The sequence below is a fragment of the Aphidius gifuensis genome, linkage group LG1 (genome assembly GCF_014905175.1).
Source record: "Aphidius gifuensis isolate YNYX2018 linkage group LG1, ASM1490517v1, whole genome shotgun sequence".
NCBI lineage: Eukaryota > Metazoa > Arthropoda > Insecta > Hymenoptera > Braconidae > Aphidius > Aphidius gifuensis.
The window spans coordinates 8,464,927-8,489,619 of record NC_057788.1 but is presented as its reverse complement, the minus strand read 5'-3'; the positions used below and the strand labels follow the sequence as shown (position 1 = coordinate 8,489,619).

At 23.9% G+C, this 24,693-nt stretch overlaps 2 protein-coding genes across 2 annotated transcripts; one reads left to right on the top strand and one right to left on the bottom strand.

Moving 5' to 3' along the window:
- The first annotated feature begins 614 nt into the window (after positions 1 to 614).
- Positions 615 to 8,741, top strand: LOC122847608 (ecdysone 20-monooxygenase). Its single transcript, XM_044145406.1, has 11 exons — positions 615 to 1,209; positions 4,431 to 4,575; positions 5,454 to 5,597; positions 5,802 to 6,000; positions 6,100 to 6,287; positions 6,350 to 6,545; positions 6,621 to 6,783; positions 6,925 to 7,091; positions 7,164 to 7,242; positions 7,316 to 7,513; positions 7,663 to 8,741. The coding sequence occupies exons 2-11, from the start codon at positions 4,482 to 4,484 to the stop codon at positions 7,795 to 7,797; spliced, it is 1,563 nt and encodes a 520-aa protein (XP_044001341.1). The 5' UTR covers positions 615 to 1,209; positions 4,431 to 4,481; the 3' UTR covers positions 7,798 to 8,741.
- A 1,131-nt stretch (positions 8,742 to 9,872) lies between these two features.
- On the bottom strand, positions 9,873 to 10,929 carry LOC122847936. Its single transcript, XM_044145794.1, has 3 exons — positions 10,874 to 10,929; positions 10,503 to 10,783; positions 9,873 to 10,150 (listed from the first exon to the last, which is right to left on the bottom strand). Coding segments are annotated over exons 1-3 (561 nt in total). The 5' UTR covers positions 10,876 to 10,929.
- Positions 10,930 to 24,693: the final 13,764 nt, after the last annotated feature.

Genomic DNA, 24,693 nt, shown 5'->3' with positions numbered 1-24,693 from the left:
TTAAAAATTTAATGAATTTTTAATTTATTAATTATTATTAATATAAAATTTATTTTTAGTCAATAAATTAAATTATTAATTTGTTTTTAATTTTTTTTCATTCATCGTTAGAATATATTTAAAATTTTTTTAAAATAATTTTTATAAACAATATAAAGATAGAAATTGTTAAACAATTTAATAAAAATTTTATTTCGAAATTATGTCTATTTTTTAATTAGTTATTAACAATAGTAACAGTTAGTAATAAAATTACTCCAATAGAAAAAAAATACACTTGTCAGTTAAGTATTAGAAAAAAATTATTTCTACGTATTTATTTATAAAAAAATAAATTAAATTATTTCAATTCGTCAAATGTATTGTTAAATAAATATATAATTTTGTATAAATAATGATAAATAATAAAAAAAAAGGCTATTTATATAAATAATTTATTCAAAACGAAAAAAAAACACCTGTCAGTCTAAAATTTCGAATTATATTTCTAACTCAATAATTCAATAACGATCATATAATTTGATAAATTAAAAAATAAATTAATAAACAATATAAAAATTCTTCCTATTATTAAAATCAAATAAATAAATAATTAACTCACGTGTTGACCAATGATAGAAAAATTCTCCCTCCAAGTTTCGATTAACATCCCACTTGTTATTTTAACTTATCCTTGTTTATTATTCACAATTTATATATATTTGTTCTTTATTTAATCATCATTCTTTCCCACCATATATTCTTTATCCCTACTCTCATAATATTACAAGTCAAAACCGAATGTACATGTAAACAGAAAGAACGTAGATAACAGAGTTGAGTTTGTCTCCGGTCTGCGGAGTCAGACGTCACGTCGAAATCGAAACTTTCTTCTCTATTTAAAATATATTTTCAATTATCCCATAAACTCCCTTATTTTTAAATTTAAAAAAAAAAAAAAATTAGTCAAATTATTATTAGCTGTGTGTTATTATTATTTATATATTATTATTAAATTTTTTTTTTTTTTTTTGCTCAGTGTAATTGTTTTTCTTTTTGTGAATTTTAAAAATAATTTTCTACCAAAGTTTAAATACAAAAAAAAATATTATTGCAGTGATATACATACGTGGTATTTTTATTAAATAATTGTATTTATTATTTATATTATTATTAAGGAAAAAATAATAAATACAAAATAAAAGATACTGAAGAAGTTGTGAATATAAGGTAGGTAGAAATTTTGTACTTTTTTTTTCTTTTTTATTGGTTCTCAACTCTCACCCTCGTCATTCTTTTGCCCTTTACATAGTCTCTCCCTGATGGTTTTTTTTTTTTTGCTTCCTCTTCCTTTGCACCAGCAGTTTATTTGAAAAAAAAAAAAAAAAAATGATAAATAAATAATACATATCCATCTACCATCCATACGCGTTCATCCTGTTACCACACTCTCGCACCTTCTCATCTTTTTTTTTTTTTTTTTTTTTTCTTTTTGATTCCTTGGGCTTCGTTTTATTTCTTTGTCCAGAACATTCAAAAGCCATACTTTATTTATTTATATTTATTTTTTTCATCCACTTTATTCTTATTTTCACTGGTGGCTTCTTTTTTTTTTTTTATATTTTTAAATTCTTTTTATATAATATTTTGGTTTCGCCCTTTTTTAATTTTATTTCTTGTCCTATCTCAACTATTTTTTAAAATACAGTGACATTTTGTTGTGATGAAAATTATATTCGCTTTTTTTTCACCTGTGTATAAAATAATAAATTTTTTCATTGGGTTTTGTTTGCAAATTTTTAAGACAGAGTTATTGGGAATTTTCGAAATTTTTTTATCATAATTTTTTCGAATCTTTGGAGAAATTTTTTGTGTTATTGATTTTCCCGCTTAAATTTTTCGTTTATTTGTTGATTATTTGAGTCTAATATAATAATAATTATTATTATCAATATATACATTTTAATTATTTATTAATTTTATAATTTATTCTGAAGTTTGAAACAAATTTTTTTTTGAAGTAAAAATTTTTTTTGAGTTAAAAATTGTTTATTGTTATTATATTTAAACAATTATTTAATTATTTTTTTTCCTAGAAATTTAATTATCTATAAAAACATTTGTTTGTCAATTAAAAATAGTACCAATCTTTTATTATTATTATAAATAATTAAAACTAGAAAAAAAAACCCTTAAAATTGTAATTTTTTTTCATTTTTAAAGTTTAAAAATTTGATTTATTTATTTAAATATTATAAACAATTATAATTGTTTACTAAAACATTTATTTTACAATTTAAAAAAACCATATTTTCTCTATTTTTATTATTACAAATAATAACAATAATTGCAATAATTAAAAAACATAAAAAATACTTGAAAATTCTATATTTTTATTTAATATTTTTTTTAAACTTAAAAATTGAATTTACATTTATTAATATTTTTTAAATAATTAAAAACATTTGTTTTACCATTAAAAATAGTATATTTTTTATATTTAAATAACAAACTAATATTGAAAAAAAGAACATACCATTTTTGGAGTAAAAAAAATTTGTCTTTTCGAATTAAAAAAATTTTATATTTTCGAAATAAAAAAAATTGTATCAATAATAATAGCAAGCAATTTTATATATACAAATGGCTAATAAAAAAAATTAACATTGTATAATAAATATAGCATTGTGTATTTTTGATGATTGTTGAGGTGGTTAGTATTTGCATTGTGTCCTTGATATGTTATTGAATATCTTAATTGACCCATGACGAGTTACATTATACTTACTGCATTTAATCACAATTTTTCTTTATATATACAGTATGTATCTGAACCCACGTTTTTTATTTATTTTTACAATTATATATAACATGTGTATGTATTTTTATATACGTACATGTATATTGTCATTTAAAAAAACACACAGAGACCTGTTCTCTTAACCGACATTACCAATTTGCTCTGTTTTTTTTTCAAATATTTTTTTTTATTTTATTTCTTTTTAGCTGCTTTTATTTTCTTTATTTTCTCTTATTGTGTCTGAGATGGATCATTTCAATCCAATTTGCTTCAAGGTGATAACAATTGACTTATTTTTATTATTTAATTTTTTTATTTTCTATTTAATTTTTTTTCATATATAAATTTCACAATTATTTTTTAAAATACAATATAAAATACATACAATTTATCAAATAATTAGAGCTTTTTTTTATATTATAAATATTTCTAATGTAAAAATAACATTTAAATTATTTTTTAAAAATTAAAAACCTTGAAATTAATTGATTTATGCAATATGGATTAATTAAGCTTGAACCTTTCACTTTTGTCAATTTATTTTATATTTTTTTAATTGGTGATTCATGAACTAAATAAATATTAAATTCAATGAATATCAATCAAATTAATTTTTACCTTTAATATATATTTTTCATTATATTATCATTAAAAACTATTATAGCCTTGACTGAGTAAATATTTTTTATTTATTCATGGTGAATTTACACGACCTTAACATAATTTTTTTTTTTTTTTTTCTTATCACATATGGCGTAAATATACATTTGTAAATATTATTTATCATTAGATAATAACCATATCTATTTTAACAACAATAATGAATGAATAAAAAGAAAAAAATAAGAGTAAAGTAACAAAAATAAATTGACTTTTTAGCCTATTTTTTCTTAAATTTATTTATAAAAAATCGAAATAGTTTTATTATTTATTATTCTATTGTTTAATTAGATAGTTTTTTAATTTTTTTATAATTTTCTATTATTTTTACTTGATGCTTTTGCAATTTCATGGGGAAAAAATGCGCGGAAGTTTAGTTGAGGATTTAGATTAATTATCAATTTATTCATTTCCGTTCACGGTTCTTGACCTTCAACTTGCGGAACAATAATAATAAATAAATAAATAAATAATATACGTTTCAGTTGTGGTTTACCAAGATACATTTTAAACGTTTATCATTGGAATTTTATATATCCATCAAAGAAAAATATATAAAATATTTTACAAAAATTTCTTCTCATTCCTTTAGAATTTTTTTTCATATTTTCAAAGATAAATATACAGGAAAAATTTATTGTAAAAAGAAAATTCAAACCACAATATCAATTTACATAAAAAGAAAAATAAAAAAATAAGAATAAAAAAAAATAAATACATACACTTTATTCAACAAAAAGAAAAACTTGAATAATAGAAACGTTTTTTTTTTTTTTTTTATTTATTGAATTCAATGTAAATGGAGCAAATATTGATAATAAATTTAAAAATGATTATGTCAAATATAAATAGCAAGTAGTTTTGCATAAAATAAATATATTTTTTTAGTGATTTAAATGACAAAAAAAAAAAAAATATTAAAATGATATAACTATGTGATAATAATTGTGAAATTAATTTGTGTATTATTAATTTTTAATTTTGATTACAGGTGGATATATAGATGAGATAAATTTATAATTTAAATATATGAGTATTAAAAATGTCGAAATTAGAATATTGGATTGGTGCAATTGTAACAACTGTTTTGTCAATTATTGTTATTCCAACAAACTACAGACCTCCATGGTGGTTTTGTAAGTAAAAAAAATTATTATTCTATAAATAATAATTATTAGATAACAGTGTAATTTTCATTTATCTTATTTTTATTATTCCGAGTATGAAAAGTCAAGTGTTTTATTTATTATTTTATCAATTGTCATGTTTATTTTTATGACAAGATAATTCCCGAACTTGGGAGATAGTAAATAACACACTGCTGACTTTGTGTAATTTTTAATTTATTTTTCATAATTATTTATAAACAATGAAAATGATTAATAAAAATATTTTAAAATTGAATATAAATTAGATTTATTATTATTTTTTTTTTAGCGCTAAAATAATGAAATCTTTTGTTAGAAATAAATTTTTCTAAGAAAATAATATTGTTGGAATGTTGATGATCTAAATGATAACATTATGATGATCAAAGTTCATAAAAATAATAAAAAATAATTAGTAGAATAAAGTTATAATAATAATTTTTTAATTTCAAAATTTACTAATGATGTTTTATTAATTTTAGAACAAAAAAAAAGGGTAATATTTTTTGCTTCATATTTATGATAAAAAAAAATAATAAAACCTGTTTATTCAGATAACAGTAAACATGTTTTGTTTTTAGGAAATTTTTAAAAACACATTAGCATAAAATTTCAGTATGAATTTTAAATTTTATAAAATATATATATTATTTTTTTTTTTGATAAAAGTTTAATGATCCTACAAACAATTGATAAGATCTTTCTATAAATATCTGTGAATATAAATTAAATTATTTTGATTATTATTTTAAGATAAAAAAAATTTTAAATGCGTATCAAAAAGAAAATAAATTGATAAAAAAACATACAGATTTTATATGTATAAAATAAAATTAAAATTAATTAAAAAAATATATTTATTTCAGTGATGAAAGGTGATAAAATAAATAAAAAAAAATTAACAATTCGTGATATTCCTGGTCCAATTTCATTGCCATTATTTGGAACAAAATGGATATTTTCATGGTTTGGAAAATACAGAATGGACAAAATTCATGATGCATATAAAGGTAATAAAAAAAATACTTAAAATAATCATTATTTATTATTAAAAATAACAATAAATTAACTAAAAAATTAACAAGATAATCTAGACAATATAAAATTACTAATATAATGTTTTTTCTATTCAATTTTTTATCGAAACAAAATATTAAATAAAATTAAAATTAATTTATCAACTGACTCGTTGTTAATACTTGATTTAAGAACAGACCTGAATATTCGTTATGGTTCATTATGCAAAGAAGAAGCATTTGGAAATATACCAGTGATATCTGTATTTTCACGTTGTGATATTGAAAAATTATTAAAATGTAATTCACGTCAGCCAACTCGTCCACCATCTGAAATTGTTGTACAATATCGAAATTCACGTAAAGATAGATACACACATACAGGTCTAGTCAATGTGTAAGTTACTAAAAATTAAATAACAATTTAATAATTACTATTTTCTTGATATTATTACATATATGCTTTAAATTTAATTATTGATTATTTCGATTACAGACAAGGTGATGAATGGCAACAATTACGTGATGCATTAACACCAGGTTTAATAAATGTTAAAACAGTTATGGGATTTTTTCCATCATTAAATCATGTTGCTGATGAATTTATAAGTTTAATTAAAAGAAAAAGAAATGATGGTTGTGTTATGGCTTTTGAAAGACTTGCATATAGAATGGGATTAGAAAGTAAGTGATATAGTAATATTTAAATAAACAAAAAATCAATTAAAATTAATTAATTATTTAAGGTACATGTACATTAATATTGGGAAGATATCTTGGTTTTTTAAAACCATCAACAAGTTCATTTACTTATAAACTTGCTGAAGCTGTTAGAATACATTTTACAGCATCACGTGATGCATTTTATGGTCTACCAATATGGAAATATTTACCAACAACAGTATGGAAAAAATTTATAAAAAGTGAAGAAGAAATTTATGAGTAATTATCATTTACTAAAGAAAAAAAAATTGTATTTTATATTTATTAATAATTTTTATTTTGTATTTTTAATAGTTTAGTATCGGAATTGTTGGAAGAGACAATTGATCAACAAAAAGAAGATGCTAAAGATGAACCAATTGAAGCTGTATTTCAATCAATACTCAGAGAAAAAACATTAGACATGAATGATAAAAAAGCTGGAATTGTTGATTTTATTGCTGCTGGAATACACACGGTGAGGAATTTTCAAAGGTGACACTTGTTATTTTGAACATGCACAATGATTTATTTAACAAAGAAAAAAACAAAAAAATAATTATTAAATTTATAATTAATATAAACAATTTGTTAACATAAATTATTTATTTAATTTCAGTTGGGTAATACACTTGTATTTTTATTTCATCTAATTGGAACAGATAAAGAAATTCAAAAAAAACTTTATGATGAAGTTATTAATCTTGCACCAGAAGGATGTGATCTTGTTGCTGAAAATCTTAGAGGTGCAAAATATTTAAGAGCATGTATTACAGAAGGTTTTAGGTAAATGAATGAAAAAAAAAATTAAAAAGAAATTATAAAATATTAAAAAAAAATGATTTTAATTAATTTTAGAATGGTTCCAACAGCTCCATGTATTGCTCGGCTTCTTGATGCACCAATTGAACTATCTGGATATCAATTAGAAGAAGGAGTATGTTTATAATTTATTTAAAAATTAAAAACCACTTGTTTATATTAATGAAAATATTTTTTTACAATTACAGACTGTTGTATTGTTACACACATGGATAGCTGGTTTAAATGATGATAATTTTTATAATGCAAATGAGTGGATGCCTGATCGTTGGATTAAACCATTATTACCACATTCACCATTGTTGGTGGCACCATTTGGCGCTGGTCGCAGAATATGCCCTGGTAAACGTTTTGTTGAACAGGCACTACAACTCATCGTTGCCAAAGTAAATATATAAATCAATTAAATTTAATTAAAACAATAATATTAAATTAATTTTTCGAATAATAATTAATAATCATTAACAAGAAATTAAATGATGTCTTTGCAATTTTGTTTTATATTTTTATTTAATCTTTAATATTTTATTTACAGATTATTCGAGAGTTTGAAATTGTAGCTGTTAAAGAACTCGAATTACAATTTGAATTTATTATTGCACCAAAAGGTCCAGTACCAATTATTTTTAAAGATCGTTCAGAAAAATTTCACGATGATAAATATACATAAAAATTTCATTTCGTACTAGAGCAATTAATATTTGTCAGTATCTTTTTTTTTTTTTTTCGTCATTTAAAATGTCAGTAGCTTTTTTTATTTTAAATAGTTTTTTGTATTTTCAATTTTTTTAATTGTTTAAAATCAATCGTAAAATCCATCGAAGGTATTTATTGTTACGTTCCATTGTTGATCTAATTATAGAATATTTTATAATTTTTTTTTTTTCATATAATTTCTTTTAAGCTGGAAAATTATAAACAAACTATACGGAAAATTGTAAATAATAATTAAAAAAAAAAAAGAAATTAATTTGTATAGTTTGTTTGTTTATTTTTCAATAAATAAATAAATTCAATGGATTGTTATTAATAATTATTACAATTGTCAAATAAAAGTCAGCAAATTAATGTTTTTTTTTTTTTTAAATAAAATATATAATATATATTTTTTTTAGATGAAATATTATTTAAATTTAATCAAAATTTTGTCCGATTGTTAGAGAAAAAAACATACTTCAAATGTCATTCATAATAATTGACTAATTAAATTATTAATTACAAGAATTTTTGCTCAAATAGTTGAAGACTGAATAAATAGTTTTTTTTTTTTTTTTCATATAAATGTTTTGTACATTTTCTATATTTTTTTTTTGCTAAAAATATTTTCATAAAAATTATATCAATAAATATATTAAACTATTATTCAATATTTAAAAAAAAAATTATTATTTATAATTTCAACTATTGTCATGTAAATAAAAATTAAAAAAAGTATCTTTTTTTTTTTTTTTTTTGTCGAGCAAAAAATTATTTATTTATTTTTTAAATAGAAATTTTTCAATTATATTATTTTTAACTTTTTTTTTTTTTGTATAATTAAAATAAATGTGTTGATTGTATATTATTTTGTAAAAAAAGAGTATATAAATTCTTAAAATTACATAGACCAAAAAATGATGTATTTAATTTTTTTTTAATAGTTAAGTTTTTTTAAATTAATTTTAAAGTTTTTTTCGAGAAAAATTGAGATTATTGATGTTGATTTATCAATGAAGTGGTATTTTTTTCTTGGAACTTCTCCGACTTGTTACGAAAATGAGCCATGATTCGAAAAATGGCGGAGAAAAGTTGAAGAAAGTTTGATAAAGTCGGAGAAATATTTCCACCAGAGATATTCATTACAAATAATAAAGAAAATTTAATTAAAAAAAATGAAGTTTTAATTTAAGAAAAAAAATAAACATAATAATGATCATACAAAAGGTTAGTAAACAAAAATAAAAAATAAAAATAATAACATAAATATATTTCAAGTTATAGTTTTGAACAAGATTGTATATGACACCAAATTTCTGATTGCCAATTGTCAATGAATGCTGAAACAACTGGTGAAAATAAAAATTTGATCTTTTTTTTTAAATAGTAGTAGCTTTAAATTACAATGTAAACTGGTAATATAAAACTTAATTATACAACTTTAATTATATATAACTGAAATTATACAACTAAACAGCAAATAAGCAATTATTCGTCGTAATGTCGTAAATCGTAATGTCGTGAATCGAAATGACATGGATTGCAAAGACATGGTACCCTGACTTTACGACTCACACCATTACGATTTACGAAATTACAACTGAAATTATTAGAGACAAAAATTAATATTGTTGGTGTTGATTTAATCATGGTATTTATTTTTAAAATGACTACTTTAGTTTAACGCAGTAACAAGTAATTAATTCATTTTAAATTAAAATGATTGATACTTATTAATACTAGCAGTGTTATCACTTATCAGTACATGTACTGGTAAATCAAGTGTTAATTTAAATTACCAAGTATAATAATTTTTTCATAAAATAAATAATGGCCACATTTATTTAAAACAGCTTGATGGTTGTTGAAAAAAATGTTGGAAAAATTTACAAACAATAAAAATTGTATTTTGGTTTTTAGTTATAAATTATATTAACTTATAATTTATTTACAAGGTAGCATTTATTGTGTTAATTTTGTAGATGAACTTTCTGAATTTAATAATGTAACTATAACAGTAATTTTTATAATTGGTTTGTATTTCCATATTTATTTTTGACTTTCAAATTCAGATATTGTTAAATTTAAAATATTAGAAATGTCAGGATTCAGTGGTGGATTCATATACATAGTTAAATTTATTGGATAAATTTTCAGGGAAATATAACCACCAGATGTACCATCAAATTGTCCCTTGTGAAATAGCTCAATCCCCGAAATTGGTACACTAATTTCAGGTGCAACTTCTAAAAGATCAAAAAATGGAATTGTTGTTTGTGATGCATCTTTAATCAAGTCTGATGATCTGATAGAAATAAATTGATTTTCTTCAGAATCATGTGGATGTGTTTCAAATTTAAGTGGATCATCAGGATTATTTAAAATCAATTCAGGTCTGAAATTTGTAAATTAATAATTATATTCAATTAAATCATTTAAATATTTTGTTGCTAATATCCTAATAATGATAATTTGAATTTTATATTACAGCTGAGTACATGATTGTTCTTTATATTTCCTTCCAGAAGTAAAATTTCCATGTTCATAATCAAAGTCAATATATTTTGCTTCAAGTTGAATATTGAAACTAAACTCATATTTAAATTTAATACCTAAAAAAAATAAAAATCATTTTTTCCTTATTAATTGTTTTTTCTTTTTACAAGTTTTATAATTTACCAGTTATTAAATGTTTTCCATCGAAGGTAACTTTTTGTAAGCATATATTTTTTGAAAAAAGATATTGTATTGGCACAAAATGTACATTTTCTTCAAATGAAAATTCCGTGCCATTTGGATAAGTTGCCCACTTTGGAAAATTATAACGATATTTAAATGTCGGAAGTGGTACCCATCGCTCAGTTGTTTTATCAATTTCTCCAAATGGCAAAAGTTTAGCTTCTCTCAGTTGAATATGAATCATACGATCTTTTGCAACAAGTCTTGCACCAGTTGCAACCCTATCCAAACAAACAAATAATCATCCAACAAATTATATTTTAAATGAAATAAAACAAATAATGTACAAAATATTCTTGAAGGTACTCAACATTTCATCACTCGTCTCGGACCATAACAAACTGAAAGCTCTAATCGTTTTGTTATCAGTGTAAATATTTTCATCAATGCAATCGCAATAAACTGGATATGATATCGAAATTTTTGGATTCATTGGATAACCCCCTCGTACAATATTTGTCAGTGATTGAGACGATGGACAAAAATGATTTCCATCACCAAAAGTCATTTGGTTTTCTGTCTCACGTTCTGTGACTTTTATCCAATAATAATTTTTCGTACTTGTTTTATCTTCTTTATTCTGTAGATGAAATTTCGAAAAATTATATTTCCACAATCTCGCATTCTTTTTTTACTTTCATATAAAAATCTTATAAATTAAACTTTTAACCTACCCGTTTACAATAATCAATGGACAATGCACTTTGACAATTTCTTAGTAAACCACGACAAATTTCATCATGATTGAAATTAGTATGCCGGCAATTTTTATGTAATTGATACAAATAAAAATTATCTTGCATTATTTTTTGGACACCATAAAGCATAAAACTTTCCTGATCAAGCACAGTAGTGAAAAACACATTGTTAAAAGAAGCATAAGTTTTATCTTGAAAAAAAAAAAAAAAAACCAGTATATAATGTATTTCTACTATTAATTTTATTTCATCTATTGTCATTATGCATCGACCTACCTGTGTTTTCATTTTTCTTATACTTTGCATCACACCGTCGAATAAAATTTCTAGACATTTTCATGGCATTTTTAAACAATTCTGTATACTCAATAATACTTTTCATTCTTTCATTTTTGACCTCTTTTACTTCCTGATTAGAACTAATATTTTTATATTTCCACATATATGAAAATGCCATTGCTGCAAATCCTTGAACTTCTGTATAAATAATTTGTTTATAGAGTGAATATAATTGATATTGTGGTGTCATTAAAACCTCGTCACATTTATTTTGTGATGATAATATAAGAAAATTTTTTAAAAATGAATTTTTATTTTTTCTGATTTTAAAAAATTGTTTTTTCAATTCAAACATTACTGCTTGAGGGTAATCATTATCAAGAGATACCATTTGATCAGTTTTTCTATCGAGATCCCATGTTTTATTCATCTTCAAGTATTTTGTCCACATTCGAGTTTCATTGTATAAAAAAGCAATTCTATCAATATTGCGATATATTTTTTCATACTGTTCTGAAGATTCTTCTGTTATTATATAATTTTTTAAATACATTTCGATATTGTCGACTTGCAAATTGAGTCTATCAAGTTTGTTTTCTATTGTCTCAGATAGTTCAAAGATACCTTGTTTGATCGGTGAAAATGTATTAACTGGTGGTAATTTTAATTCAGGACTCTGATAAATTGTTGTTACACTACTAATAAAGCCAATTGTTTCAAGTGCAAGTTCAACATATGTTGCATGTTGAATCCCAGAGATTGCCAGTAATGTTAACACAACAAATGAATATTTATCATGCATTTTTAAATATTATATTCACAAAAAAATAATCTTTTTTTTATTCAAATTTTAATACACGAAGCACCCAATTGATAAAAAAATTATTCAAGATTGTACAATTATATTTTCAGAGGCTATATTGAGAGACTTTTTTTTTTTAGATAATAAACACATGCCTTGTAAAGACTTTGGGTATCCACGAAATACTTCGAGAAGATGTGTCTTTTGAAAAATAATTACGTGGCTCAAACATCATTTGTTTCGTAGTAAAAAAATAAAAAACAACATGATCCATATCTAGTGTCAGCTACTTAATTGTTTTCAAATGTTATGTCAACATGTTTAAAAACATGTTAGAAAAGTTTCAACTGAAAAGATTACATATACGTAAATAAAAAAATTACGAAATGATCATAAATTTATATTCATTTATCTTTTATTTGATGATTTTTTTTATCTCTCTTTTATTATTTTACAATATTTTAACCAGTTTTCATTGAATCATATTTTTTAATTTTTAAATTACAATTTAAATTGTGAAATTTATTTCCGTTTGTTTATTTATACTTCAAGAATACCTCCAAACCAAGGAATGCCTTACTTCGACTCCAAACGAAATCATAACAATATTAAATACAATAAAAGTAATGATCTCTTCTGAGGATAAATATTTCATCCAAAAAAAATCCAAAAAATTAAAACTTGTTAAAAAATATTGATAAATAATAGAAATTTTTTATTTATTTAATGTATTTTTATATTTATTTTTGACTTTCAAATTCAGATATTGTTAAATTAGAAATATTAGAAATGTCAAGATTCAGTGGTGGATTCATATACATAGTTAAATTTATTGGATAAATTTTCAGGGAAATATAACCACCAGATGTACCATCAAATTGTCCCTTGTGAAATAGTTCAATCCCAGTAATTGGTACACTCAATTCAGGTGCAACTTCTAAAAGATCAAAAAATGGAATTGTTGTTTGTGATGCATCTTTAATCAAGTCCGATGATCTGATAGAAATAAATTGATTTTCTTTAGAATCATGTGGATGTGTTTTAAATTTAAGTGGATCATCAGGATTATTTAAAATCAATTCAGGTCTGAAATGTGTAAATTAACAATTACATTCAATTAAATCATTTAAATATTTTGTTGCTAATATCCTAATAATGATAATTAAAATTTTATATTACAGCTGAGTACATGATTGTTCTTTATATTTCCTTCCAGAAGTAAAATTACCATGTTCATAATCAAAGTCAATATATTTTGCTTCAAGTTGAATATTGAAACTAAACTCATATTTAAATTTAATACCTAAAAAAAATAAAAATCATTTTTTCCTTATTAATCGTTTTTTTTTTTTACAAGTTTTATAATTTACCAGTTATTAAATGTTTTCCATCAAAGGTCACTTTTTGTAGGCATATATTTTTTGAAAAAAGATATTGTATTGGCACAAAATGTACATTTTCTTCAAATGAAAACTCCGTACCATTTGGATAAGTTGCCCACTTTGGAAAATTATAACGATATTTAAATGTCGGAAGTGGTACCCATCGCTCAGTTGTTTTATCAATTTCTCCAAATGGCAAAAGTTTAGCTTCTCTCAGTTGAATATGAATCATACGATCTTTTGCAACAAGTCTTGCACCAGTTGCAACCCTATCCAAACAAACAAATAATCATCCAACAAATTATATTTTAAATGAAATAAAACAAATAATGTACAAAATATTCTTGAAGGTACTCAACATTTCATCACTCGTCTCGGACCATAACAAACTGAAAGCTCTAATCGTTTCGTTATTAGTGTAAATATTTTCATCAATGCAATCGCAATAAACTGGATATGATGTTGAAGTTTTTTGATTCATTGGATGACTTCCTTTTGCAATATTTATCAGTGATTGAGACGATGGGCAAAAATGATCTCTATCACCAAAAGTCATTTGGTTTTCTGTCTCACGTTCTGTGACTTTTATCCAATAATAATTTTTCGTACTTGTTTTATCTTCTTTATTCTATAAATGAAATTTCGAAATAGTATATTTCGTTACAAGTGCCCACTCAGAGAGTGTGCTCTCAACGAATTTGGAGGGGCAAGCACGAGTCTTGGCGAGTGTTTCCCCTCCAAATGAGTTGTGAGCGGGCTCTCTGATTGGGCACATGTAACGAACCATATTTTATGTTACTAGGGACAGTGGTAATAATGTGTGAATTTCCAAAAAGCGCACTACCCCTCTTACGCTTTGGAAATTCACACATTATTCCCACTGCCCTTGTAACATGAAATAATATTTCCACAATCTTATTCTTTTTTTACTTTCATATAAAAATCTTATAAATTTTTTAACCTACCCGTTTACAATAATCAATGGACAATGCATTCTGACAATTTCTTAGTAAACCACGACAAATTTCATCATGATTAAAATTAATATGCTGGCAGTTTTTATGTAATTGATACAAATAAAAATTATTTTGCATTATTTTTTGGACACCATAAAGCATAAAACTGTCCCGATCGAGTACAGTAGTGTAGAACAAATTGTTAAAAGAAGCATAACTTTTATTACCTTGAAAAAAAAAAAAAAAAAAAAACAGTGTATTGTATTTTTACTATTAATTTTATTTCATCGATTGTCATTATGCATCGACCTACCTATGTTTTCATTTTCCTTATACTTTGCATCACACCGTCGAATAAAATTTCTAGAAATTTTCATGGCATTTTTAAACAACTCTGTATACTGGATAATACTTTTAATTCTTTCATTTTTGACCTCTTTTACTTCCTGATTAGAATTAATACTTTTATATTTCCACATATATGAAAATGCCATTGCCGCAAATCCTTGAACTTCTGTATAAATAATTTGTTTATAAAGTAAAAATAATTGATATTGTGGTGTCATTAAAACCTCGTCACATTTATTTTGTGATGATAATATGAGAAAATTTTTTAAAAATGAATTTTTATTTTTTCTTATTTTAAAAAATATTTTTTTTAATTCAAACAATACTGTTTGAGGGTAATCATTATCAAGAGATATCATTTGATTGACTTTTCTTCCAAGATCCCATGGTTTATTTATCTTCGAGTATGTTGCCCACACTCGAGTTTCATTGTATAAAAAAGCAATTCTATCAATATTTCGATATATTTTTTCATACTGTTGTAAATATTGTCTTTCTTCTATATAACTTCCTAACTCTATTTCTATATTGCTAATCTGCAAATTGAGTCTATCAAGTTTGCTTTCTATTGAATCAGAAAATTCAAAGATACTTTTATTCATCGGTGCAAATGGATCAACTGGTGCTAATTTCAGTTCTGCACTCTGATAAATTGTTATTGCATTACTAATAAAGCCAATTGTTTCGAGTGCAAGTTCAACATATGATGCATGTTGAATCTTAGAGATAGCCAGTAGTATTAACACAACAAATAAATATTTACCATGCATTTTTAAATATTATATTCACTAAAAAATAATATTTTTTTTATCTAAATTTTAATACACGAAGCACCCAATTGAGAAAAAAATTATTTAAGATTGTACAATTATAATTTCGGGGGCTATTTATATACCCGAATTGAGAAACTTTTTTTTATATAATTAACACATGTCTTGTAAAGACTCTAGACATCCAGGATATACTTTGATAAAATGTGTCTGGTAAAAAATAATCTTCATCTAAAGTAATTACGTGTCCCAATCGCAGTAATTTCACAGTAATAAAATAAAATAAAAAATGCGAACTTTATCTACTCTCAACTAATATACATGTTTTTTTTCGGATTAAATATGTAAACATGCATCTTGTTTAAAATTTGTTTTATCTGTAAAAAATATAAATCATTCTCGAGTATTATTTTAATTTGAATATATATAATTTAAATAAGTCTTAATTTTATCAGTAACGTGTATGTGAAATCATTCCGAAAAATTAAAACTTGTTAATGATATTGATGAATAAAAATAATAAAAATGAATATATAAAAACGTTCATGTATAATCTATATGGTTAAAAATTGAGATGGTTTCTTTATTTTTTTTATTATATCAATCATATTTTATTTATTGTTTTGTCTGAAAATAGTATCAACACTGTTTTTTTAAATTTTATTTATTTCATTTGAATTTTCTGATCATGAATATTTATTTTTTATATTTTATTTTGTTTTTCAAACTGGGTATATATCGTCTCAGCGTTTTTCTACACGGTATCGTCTCAGTATCGTCTTGAAAAATGAGACGATACCGAGACTGGTCGTGTCCAGCGCGACAGTACCTTCAACGGAAAATAAATTTTTCAACTAGTTGCTTTTAATTTTTAAATTACGATTCACATTCAATATTGGAGAATACTGAAAAAAATATTTTAAAGATGAATTTTTTCAATATAAATTTATATTTCCATATTTATTTTTGACTTTCAAATTCAGATATTGTTAAATTAAAAATATTAGGAATGTCAAGATTCAGTGGTGGATTCATATACATAGTTAAATTTATTGGATAAATTTTCAGGGAAATATAACCACCAGATGTACCATCAAATTGTCCCTTGTGAAATAGTTCAATCCCGGTAATTGGTACACTCAATTCAGGTGCAACTTCTAAAAGATCAAAAAATGGAATTGTCGTTTGTGATGCATCTTTAATCAAGTCCGATGCTCTGATAGTAATAAATTGATTTTCTTCAGAATCATGTGGATGTGTTTCAAATTTAAGTGGATCATCAGGATTATTTAAAATCAATTCAGGTCTGAAATTTGTAAATTAATAATTACATTCAATTAAATCATTTAAATATTTTGTTGGTAATATCTAATAATTATAATTAAAATTTTTAATACAAATTTCTGCATGGTTGTTTTTTATATTTCATTCCAGAAGTAAAGTTTCCATGTCGATAATCAAAGCCAACATACTTTCCTTCAAGTTTCAAACGATCAAAGCTTTCATAATTGAATCTTATACCTATAAAATTTGAATTATTATTATTTATAGAGTCTAATTGTTTCCCTTTTCTTTTTTTTTACACTTTTAGAATTTTTCTACGTACCAGTCAATAAATGATTGTCGTCAATACTCGATTTTTGTAAACATATGGTCCTTGCATACATGTAACTTATCGAGACAAAATCAATATTTTCTTTCAATGTAAGTTGTGTTCCATTTTCATAAATAGCAACATCAGGAAAATTATGACTATAATTAAATGTTGGAAGTGGTACCCATCTCTCAGTTGTTTTATCAATTTCTCCATTTGGCAAAAGTTTACCTTCTCTCAGTTGAATATGAATCATACGATCTTTTGCAACGAAACGTGCACCAGTTGCTACCCTATACAAACAAACAAATAATATTTAAAAATGAAAATAAAATAATTTATATGATATACTTGAGGCAGTGAGTATACTCAACATTTTATCACTCGTCTCAGACCACAACAGACTGAAGGCTCGAATTGAATCGCTTTTAGTGTGAATACTTTCATCTACACAATCACAATAAACTGGATATAAATTAGATCTTCTTGGAGTTAATGGATGACTCCCTTGTACAGCATACGACTGTAGTTGAGTTGATTGACAAGAATGAATTTTATCCCCAAAATTCTTTTTGTTTGGCGTCTCGCGTTCTGTGATTTGTATCCAAAAATAATTTTTTGTACTTGTTTTATCTTCTTTATTCTATATAAACATAAATTTATAAAAATAATATTTCTACAATATCTCATTCTTTTTTTACTTTCATATAAAAATCTTATTAATTAAATTTTTGAACTTACCCGTTTACAATAATCAATGGACAATGCAGTTTGACAATTCATTAATAAGCCAGGACAAATTCCATCATAATTATAATTAATATGCTGGCAATTTCTATGTAATTGATGCAAATAAAAATTATTTAGCATAATCTTTTGAGTACTATAAAGCATAGAACTGTCCTGATCGAGTACAGTAGTGTAGAACACATTGTTGAAAGAAGCATAATTTTTATTACCTTGAAATAAAAAAAAAAAAAAAAAAAAAAACAGTGTATTGTATTTTTACTATTAATATCATTTCATGTAATGTCATTATGAGTCGACCTACCTATGTCTTTATTTTCCGTATCATTTGCATCACACCGTCGAATAAAATTTCTAGACATTTTCATGGCATTTTTAAACAATTCTGTATACTCAATAATACTTTTAATTCTTTCATTTTTGACCTCATTAACTTCATGATTAGAACTATTATCTTTATATTTCCACATATATGAAAATGCCATTGATGCAAATCCTTGAACTTCTGTATAAATAATTTGTTTATAAAGTAAAAATAATTGATATTGTGGTGTCATTAAAACCTCGTCACATTTAATTTGTGATGATAAATTATGAAAATTTTTTAAAAATGAACTTTTATGTTTTCTGATTTTAAAAATTTTTTTTTTTAATTCAAACAATACTGCTTGAGGGTAATCATTATCAAGAGATATCATTTGCTCAGTTTTTTTATCAAGATCCCATGGTTTATTTATCTTCAAGTAATTCGCCCACACTTGAGTTTCGTTGTATAAAAAATCGACTCTATCAATAATGCGATATATTTTTTCATACTGTTGTAAATATTGTCTTTCTTCTATATAATTACTTAACTCTATTTCCATATTGCTAATCTGCGAATTGAGTCTATCAAGTTTGCTATCTATTGTCTCAGATATTTCAAAGATACTTTTATTTATCGGTGAAAATGTATCAACTGGCGCCAATTTCACTTCTGCACCCTGATAAATTGTTATTGCATTACTAATAAAGCCAATTGTTTCGAGTGCAAGTTCAACATATGATGCATGTTGAATCTTAGAGATAGCCAGTAGTATTAACACAACAAAAAAATATTTATCATGCATTTTTAATTATTATATTCACAAAAAAATGAACTTTTTTATATCTAAATTTTAATACAAGAAGCACCAGGTTGATAAAAAAATTATTTAAGATTGTACAATTATATTTTCAGGGGCTATATGTATACCCTGAGTTGAGAAACTTTTTTTTAAAATTAATACATGTCTTGTAAAGACTCTAGACATCCAGGAAATACTTTGATAAAATGTGTCTGTTAAAAAATAATCTTCAACTAAAGTAATTACGTGTCCCAATCGCAGTAATTTCGCAGTCATAATTATAAGTAAAAAAAAACGAACTTTATCTACTGTCAACTATATAATATACATGTTCTTTCTCGAATCATATGTAAACATGCATAAAAACTTGTTTAAGATATGTTTTATCTGTAAAAAATATAAATCATGATTTTTGAGTATTATTTTAATTTAAATATATATAATTTAGATGAGTCTTAATTTTATCTGTAACGTTCATGTGTAATCAATGTTTGAAGTTGACATATTTTTTTTTTTTATTATATCAAAAGTATTGTATTTATTGTTCTGCCTGAAAATGGTATCAATACTGTTTTTTTAAATTTTATTTATTTCATTTCAATTATCTTATCGTGAATATTTATTTTTTATATTTTATATTGTTTTTAAACTGGGTATATATCGTCTCAGTGTTTTTCTATCTTCATTCGTTTGCATTCCAACTAAAGCGTTTTAAAAATTATTTAATATTTTTTAAACAGAAAAATTAGAACTTGTTAAAATATATTGATAAATAGTAAAAATTAAATATACAATAAAGTTTATTTTAAAGATGAATGATTTAAATGTAAATTTGTATTTCCATATTTATTTTTGACTTTCAAATTCAGATATCGTTAAATTATAAATGTTAGAAATATCAAAATTCGATGATGGATTCATATATATACCTAAATTTATTGGATAAATTTTCAGGGAAATATAACCACCAGATGTACCATCAAATTGTCCCTTGTGAAATAGCTCAATCCCAGTAATTGGTACACTCAATTCAGGTGCAACTTCTAAAAGATCAAAAAATGGAATTGTTGTTTGTGATGCATCTTTAATCAAGTCTGATGCTCTGATAGAAATAAATTGATTTTCTTCAGAATCATGTGGATGTGTTTTAAATTTAAGTGGATCATCAGGATTATTTAAAATCAATTCAGGTCTGAAATTTGTAAATTAATAATTATATTCAATTAAATCATTTAAATATTTTGTTGGTAATAATTAATAATTGTAATTTAAATTTTTATTACAGCTGAGTGCATGATTGTTCCTTATACTTTGGTCCAGTAGTAATATTTCCATGATGATAATTAAAGCCAACATATTTCCCTTCAAGTTTCAAACGATCAAAATATTCATAATTGAATCTTATACCTAAAATTTAAATTATTATTATTCATAAAGTCTAATTGTTTCCCTTTTCTTTTTTTTCACACTTTTAGAATTTTTCTACGTACCAGTCAATAGATGGTTGTCGTCTATACTCAGTTTTTGTAAACATATGGTCCTTGCATACATGTAATTTATCGAGACAAAATCAATATTTTCTTTCAATGTAAGTTGTGTTCCATTTTCATAAATAGCAACATCAGGAAAATTATGACGATAATTAAATGTTGGAAGTGGTACCCATCTCTCAGTTGTTTTATCAATTTCTCCATTTGGCAAAAGTTTGCCTTCTCTCAGTTGAATATGAATCATACGATCTTTTGCAATGAAACGTGCACCAGTTGCTACCCTATACAAACAAACAAATAATATTTGAAATGAAAATAAAATAATTTATATGATATACATGAGGCCGTTAGAATACTCAACATTTTATCACTCGTCTCAGACCACAACAAACTGAAAGCTCGAGTTGAATTGCTTTTGGTGTGAATACTTTTATCTACACAATCACAAAAAACTGGATATAAAGTAGACCTTCTTGAATTCAATGGATAACTCCCTTGCACAATATATGGCTGTAGTTGATTTGATTGGCAAGGATGAATTTTATCACCAAAATTTTTTTTCTTTGACGTCTCGCGTTCTGTGATTTTTATCCAATAATAATTTTTCGTACTTGTTGAATCTTCTTTTTTCTATATATAAGTATATACAAAATTTATAAAAATAATATTTCCATAATTTCATTCTTTTTTTTACTTTCAAATGAAAATTTTATCAACGAATTTTTTAACCTTACCCGTTTACAATAATCAATGGACATTGCAGTTTGACAATTCATTAGTATGCCAGGACAAATTTCATCATAATTATAAGTATCATGATCGCTATTTTTATGTAATTGATGCAAATAAAAATTATTTAGCATAGTCTTTTGAGTGCCATATAGCATAAAACTGTCCTGATCGAGTACAGTAGTGTAGAACACATTGTTGAAAGAAGCATAATTTTTATTACCTTGATAAAAAAAAGCAAAAAAAAACAGTGTATTGTATTTTTACTATTAATTTCATTCCAACTATTGCCATTATGCGTCGACCTACCTATGTTTTCATTTTCCGTATCATTTGCATCACACCGTCGAATAAAATTTCTAGAAATTTTCATGACATTTTTAAACAATTCTGTATACTCAATAATACTTTTAATTCTTTCATTTTTGACCTCATTAACTTCATGATTAGAACTAATATTTTTATATTTCCACATATATGAAAATGCCATTGCCGCAAATCCTTGAACTTCTGTATAAACAATTTGTTTATAGAGTGAATATAATTGATATTGTGGTGTCATTAAAACCTCGTCACATTTATTTTGTGATGATAATATGAGAAAATTTTTTGAAAATGAATTTTTATTTTTTCTTATTTTGAAAAATGTTTTTTTTAATTCAAACAATACTGCTTGAGGGTAATCATTATCAAGAGATATCATTTGTTCAGTTTTTCCATCAAGATTCCATGTTTTATTCATCTTCAAGTATTTTGTCCACATTCGAGTTTCATTGTATAAAAAAGCAATTCTATCAATATTGCGATATATTTTTTCATATTGTTCTAAATATTCTTCTGTTATTATATAATTTTTTAAATACATTTCGATATTGTCGACTTGCAAATTGAGTCTATCAAGTTTGTTTTCTATTGTCTCAGATAGTTCAAAGATACCTTGTTTGATAGGTGAAAATGTATCAACTGGTGGTAATTTTGGTTCAGGACTCTGATAAATTGTTATTTCACTACTAATAAAGCCCATTGTTTCAAGGGCAAGCTCAAGATATGACGCATGTTGAATCTCAGCGATAGCCAGTAATATTAACACAACAAAAAAATATTTATCATGCATTTTGAAACATTGCATTCACAAAAAAAGTAAACTTTTTATCATCCAAATTTTAATACAAGAAGAACCCAATTGATGAAAAAATTATTTCATATTGTAAGAGTTATATTTTCAGGGGCTATATATATGTACCTGAGTTGCGAAACTTTTTTTACAAATAAAACACGTCTATTGTCAACATATTAAAAAATAGTTACGTGTTCCAATCCCCATTTGTTTCGCAGTAAAAAATAAAAAAAAACATGAGCCTTATCTACAGCCTTATCTGTAGTGTCAACTAATTGTTTTCAAATATTATGTAAACATGTACAAAAACTTGTTAGAAAAATTCCAACTGAAAAGATTACATATGTAAATAAAAAAAATTACAAAATAATCATGATCTTATATTACATTATCTCATATGTATTTGATAATTTTTCTTTGGTCTCCCTTGAAGGGCTGGCGCGAGACAAGACGAAGATGATACGTGGCCGAAAAATTGTGAAATTCCAAATATTGTATCGGTATCGGAAAAGGATCGGGAAAAAAAATTTTGGATTTCGTCTCAGTCTTGGTAACGGTATACATAGAAAAAAAAAAAATTTATAACAACGTTGATTTTCAATTATTAATTTAAAATAAAATATGTAAGTGAAAATATAGATAAATTAAATAAAATAAATTTTATCTGTAATGTTCACGTGTACTTGATGTTTGAAGTTGAGATATATTTTTTTTTTTATTATATCGATAGTATTTTATTTATTGTTTTATGTCTAGAAATAGTATCAACACTCTTTTTTTGAATTTTATTTATTTTATTTCAATTTATTAACCTGAATATTTATTTTTTATATTTTATTTTGTTTGTGGGTATATATCGTCTCAGTGTTTTTCTATATAGTATCGTCTCGGTATCGTCTTGAAAACTGAGACGATACCGAGACTGGTCGTGTCCAGCCGTACAGTCCTTTCAACTGAAAATAAATTTTTCATCTAGTGAATTCTAATTTTAATTTTTAAATTACGATTTGGATGCAATATTGTGAAATATATTTCAATTTGTTTGCATTTCAACTATAACACTTTAAAAAATACTTAATATTATTTAACCCAAAAAATTAAAACTTGTTAAAATATATTGAGAAATGATAAAAATTAAAAATACAATAAAATTTATTTTAAAGATGAATGTTTTAAATGTAAATTTGTATTTTTATATTTATTTTTGACTTTCAAATTCAGATATTGTTAAATTAAAAATATTAGGAATGTCAAGATTCAGTGGTGGATTCATATACATAGTTAAATTTATTGGATAAATTTTCAGGGAAATATAACCACCAGATGTACCATCAAATTGTCCCTTGTGAAATAGCTCAATCCCCGTAATTGGTACACTCAATTCAGGTGCAACTTCTAAAAGATCAAAAAATGGAATTGTTGTTTGTGATGCATCTTTAATCAAGTCCGATGATCTGATAGAAATAAATTGATTTTCTTCAGAATCATGTGGATGTGTTTTGAATTTAAGTGGATCATCAGGATTATTTAAAATCAATTCAGGTCTGAAATGTGTAAATTAATAATTACATTTAACTAATAATATTTCAAATAATTTCTTGGTAATAATTAATAATTGTAATTTAAATTTTTATTACAGCTGAGTGCATGATTGTTCCTTATACTTTGGTCCAGTAGTAATATTTCCATGATGATAATTGAAGCCGACATATTTCCCTTCAAGTTTCAAACGATCAAAATATTCATAATTAAATCTTATACCTAAAATTTAAATTATTATTATTTATAAATTAATAATTGTTTCCCTTTTCTTTTTTTTTACACTTTTAGAATTTTTTGTATGTACCAGTCAATAGATGGTTGTCGTCAATACTCGATTTTTGTAAACATATGGTCCTTGCATACATGTAATTTATCGAGACAAAATTAATATTTTCTTTCAATGTAAGTTGTGTTCCATTTTCATAAATAGCAACATCAGGAAAATTATGACTATAATTAAATGTTGGAAGTGGTACCCATCTCTCAGTTGTTTTATCAATTTCTCCATTTGGCAAAAGTTTACCTTCTCTCAGTTGAATATGAATCATACGATCTTTTGCAATGAAACGTG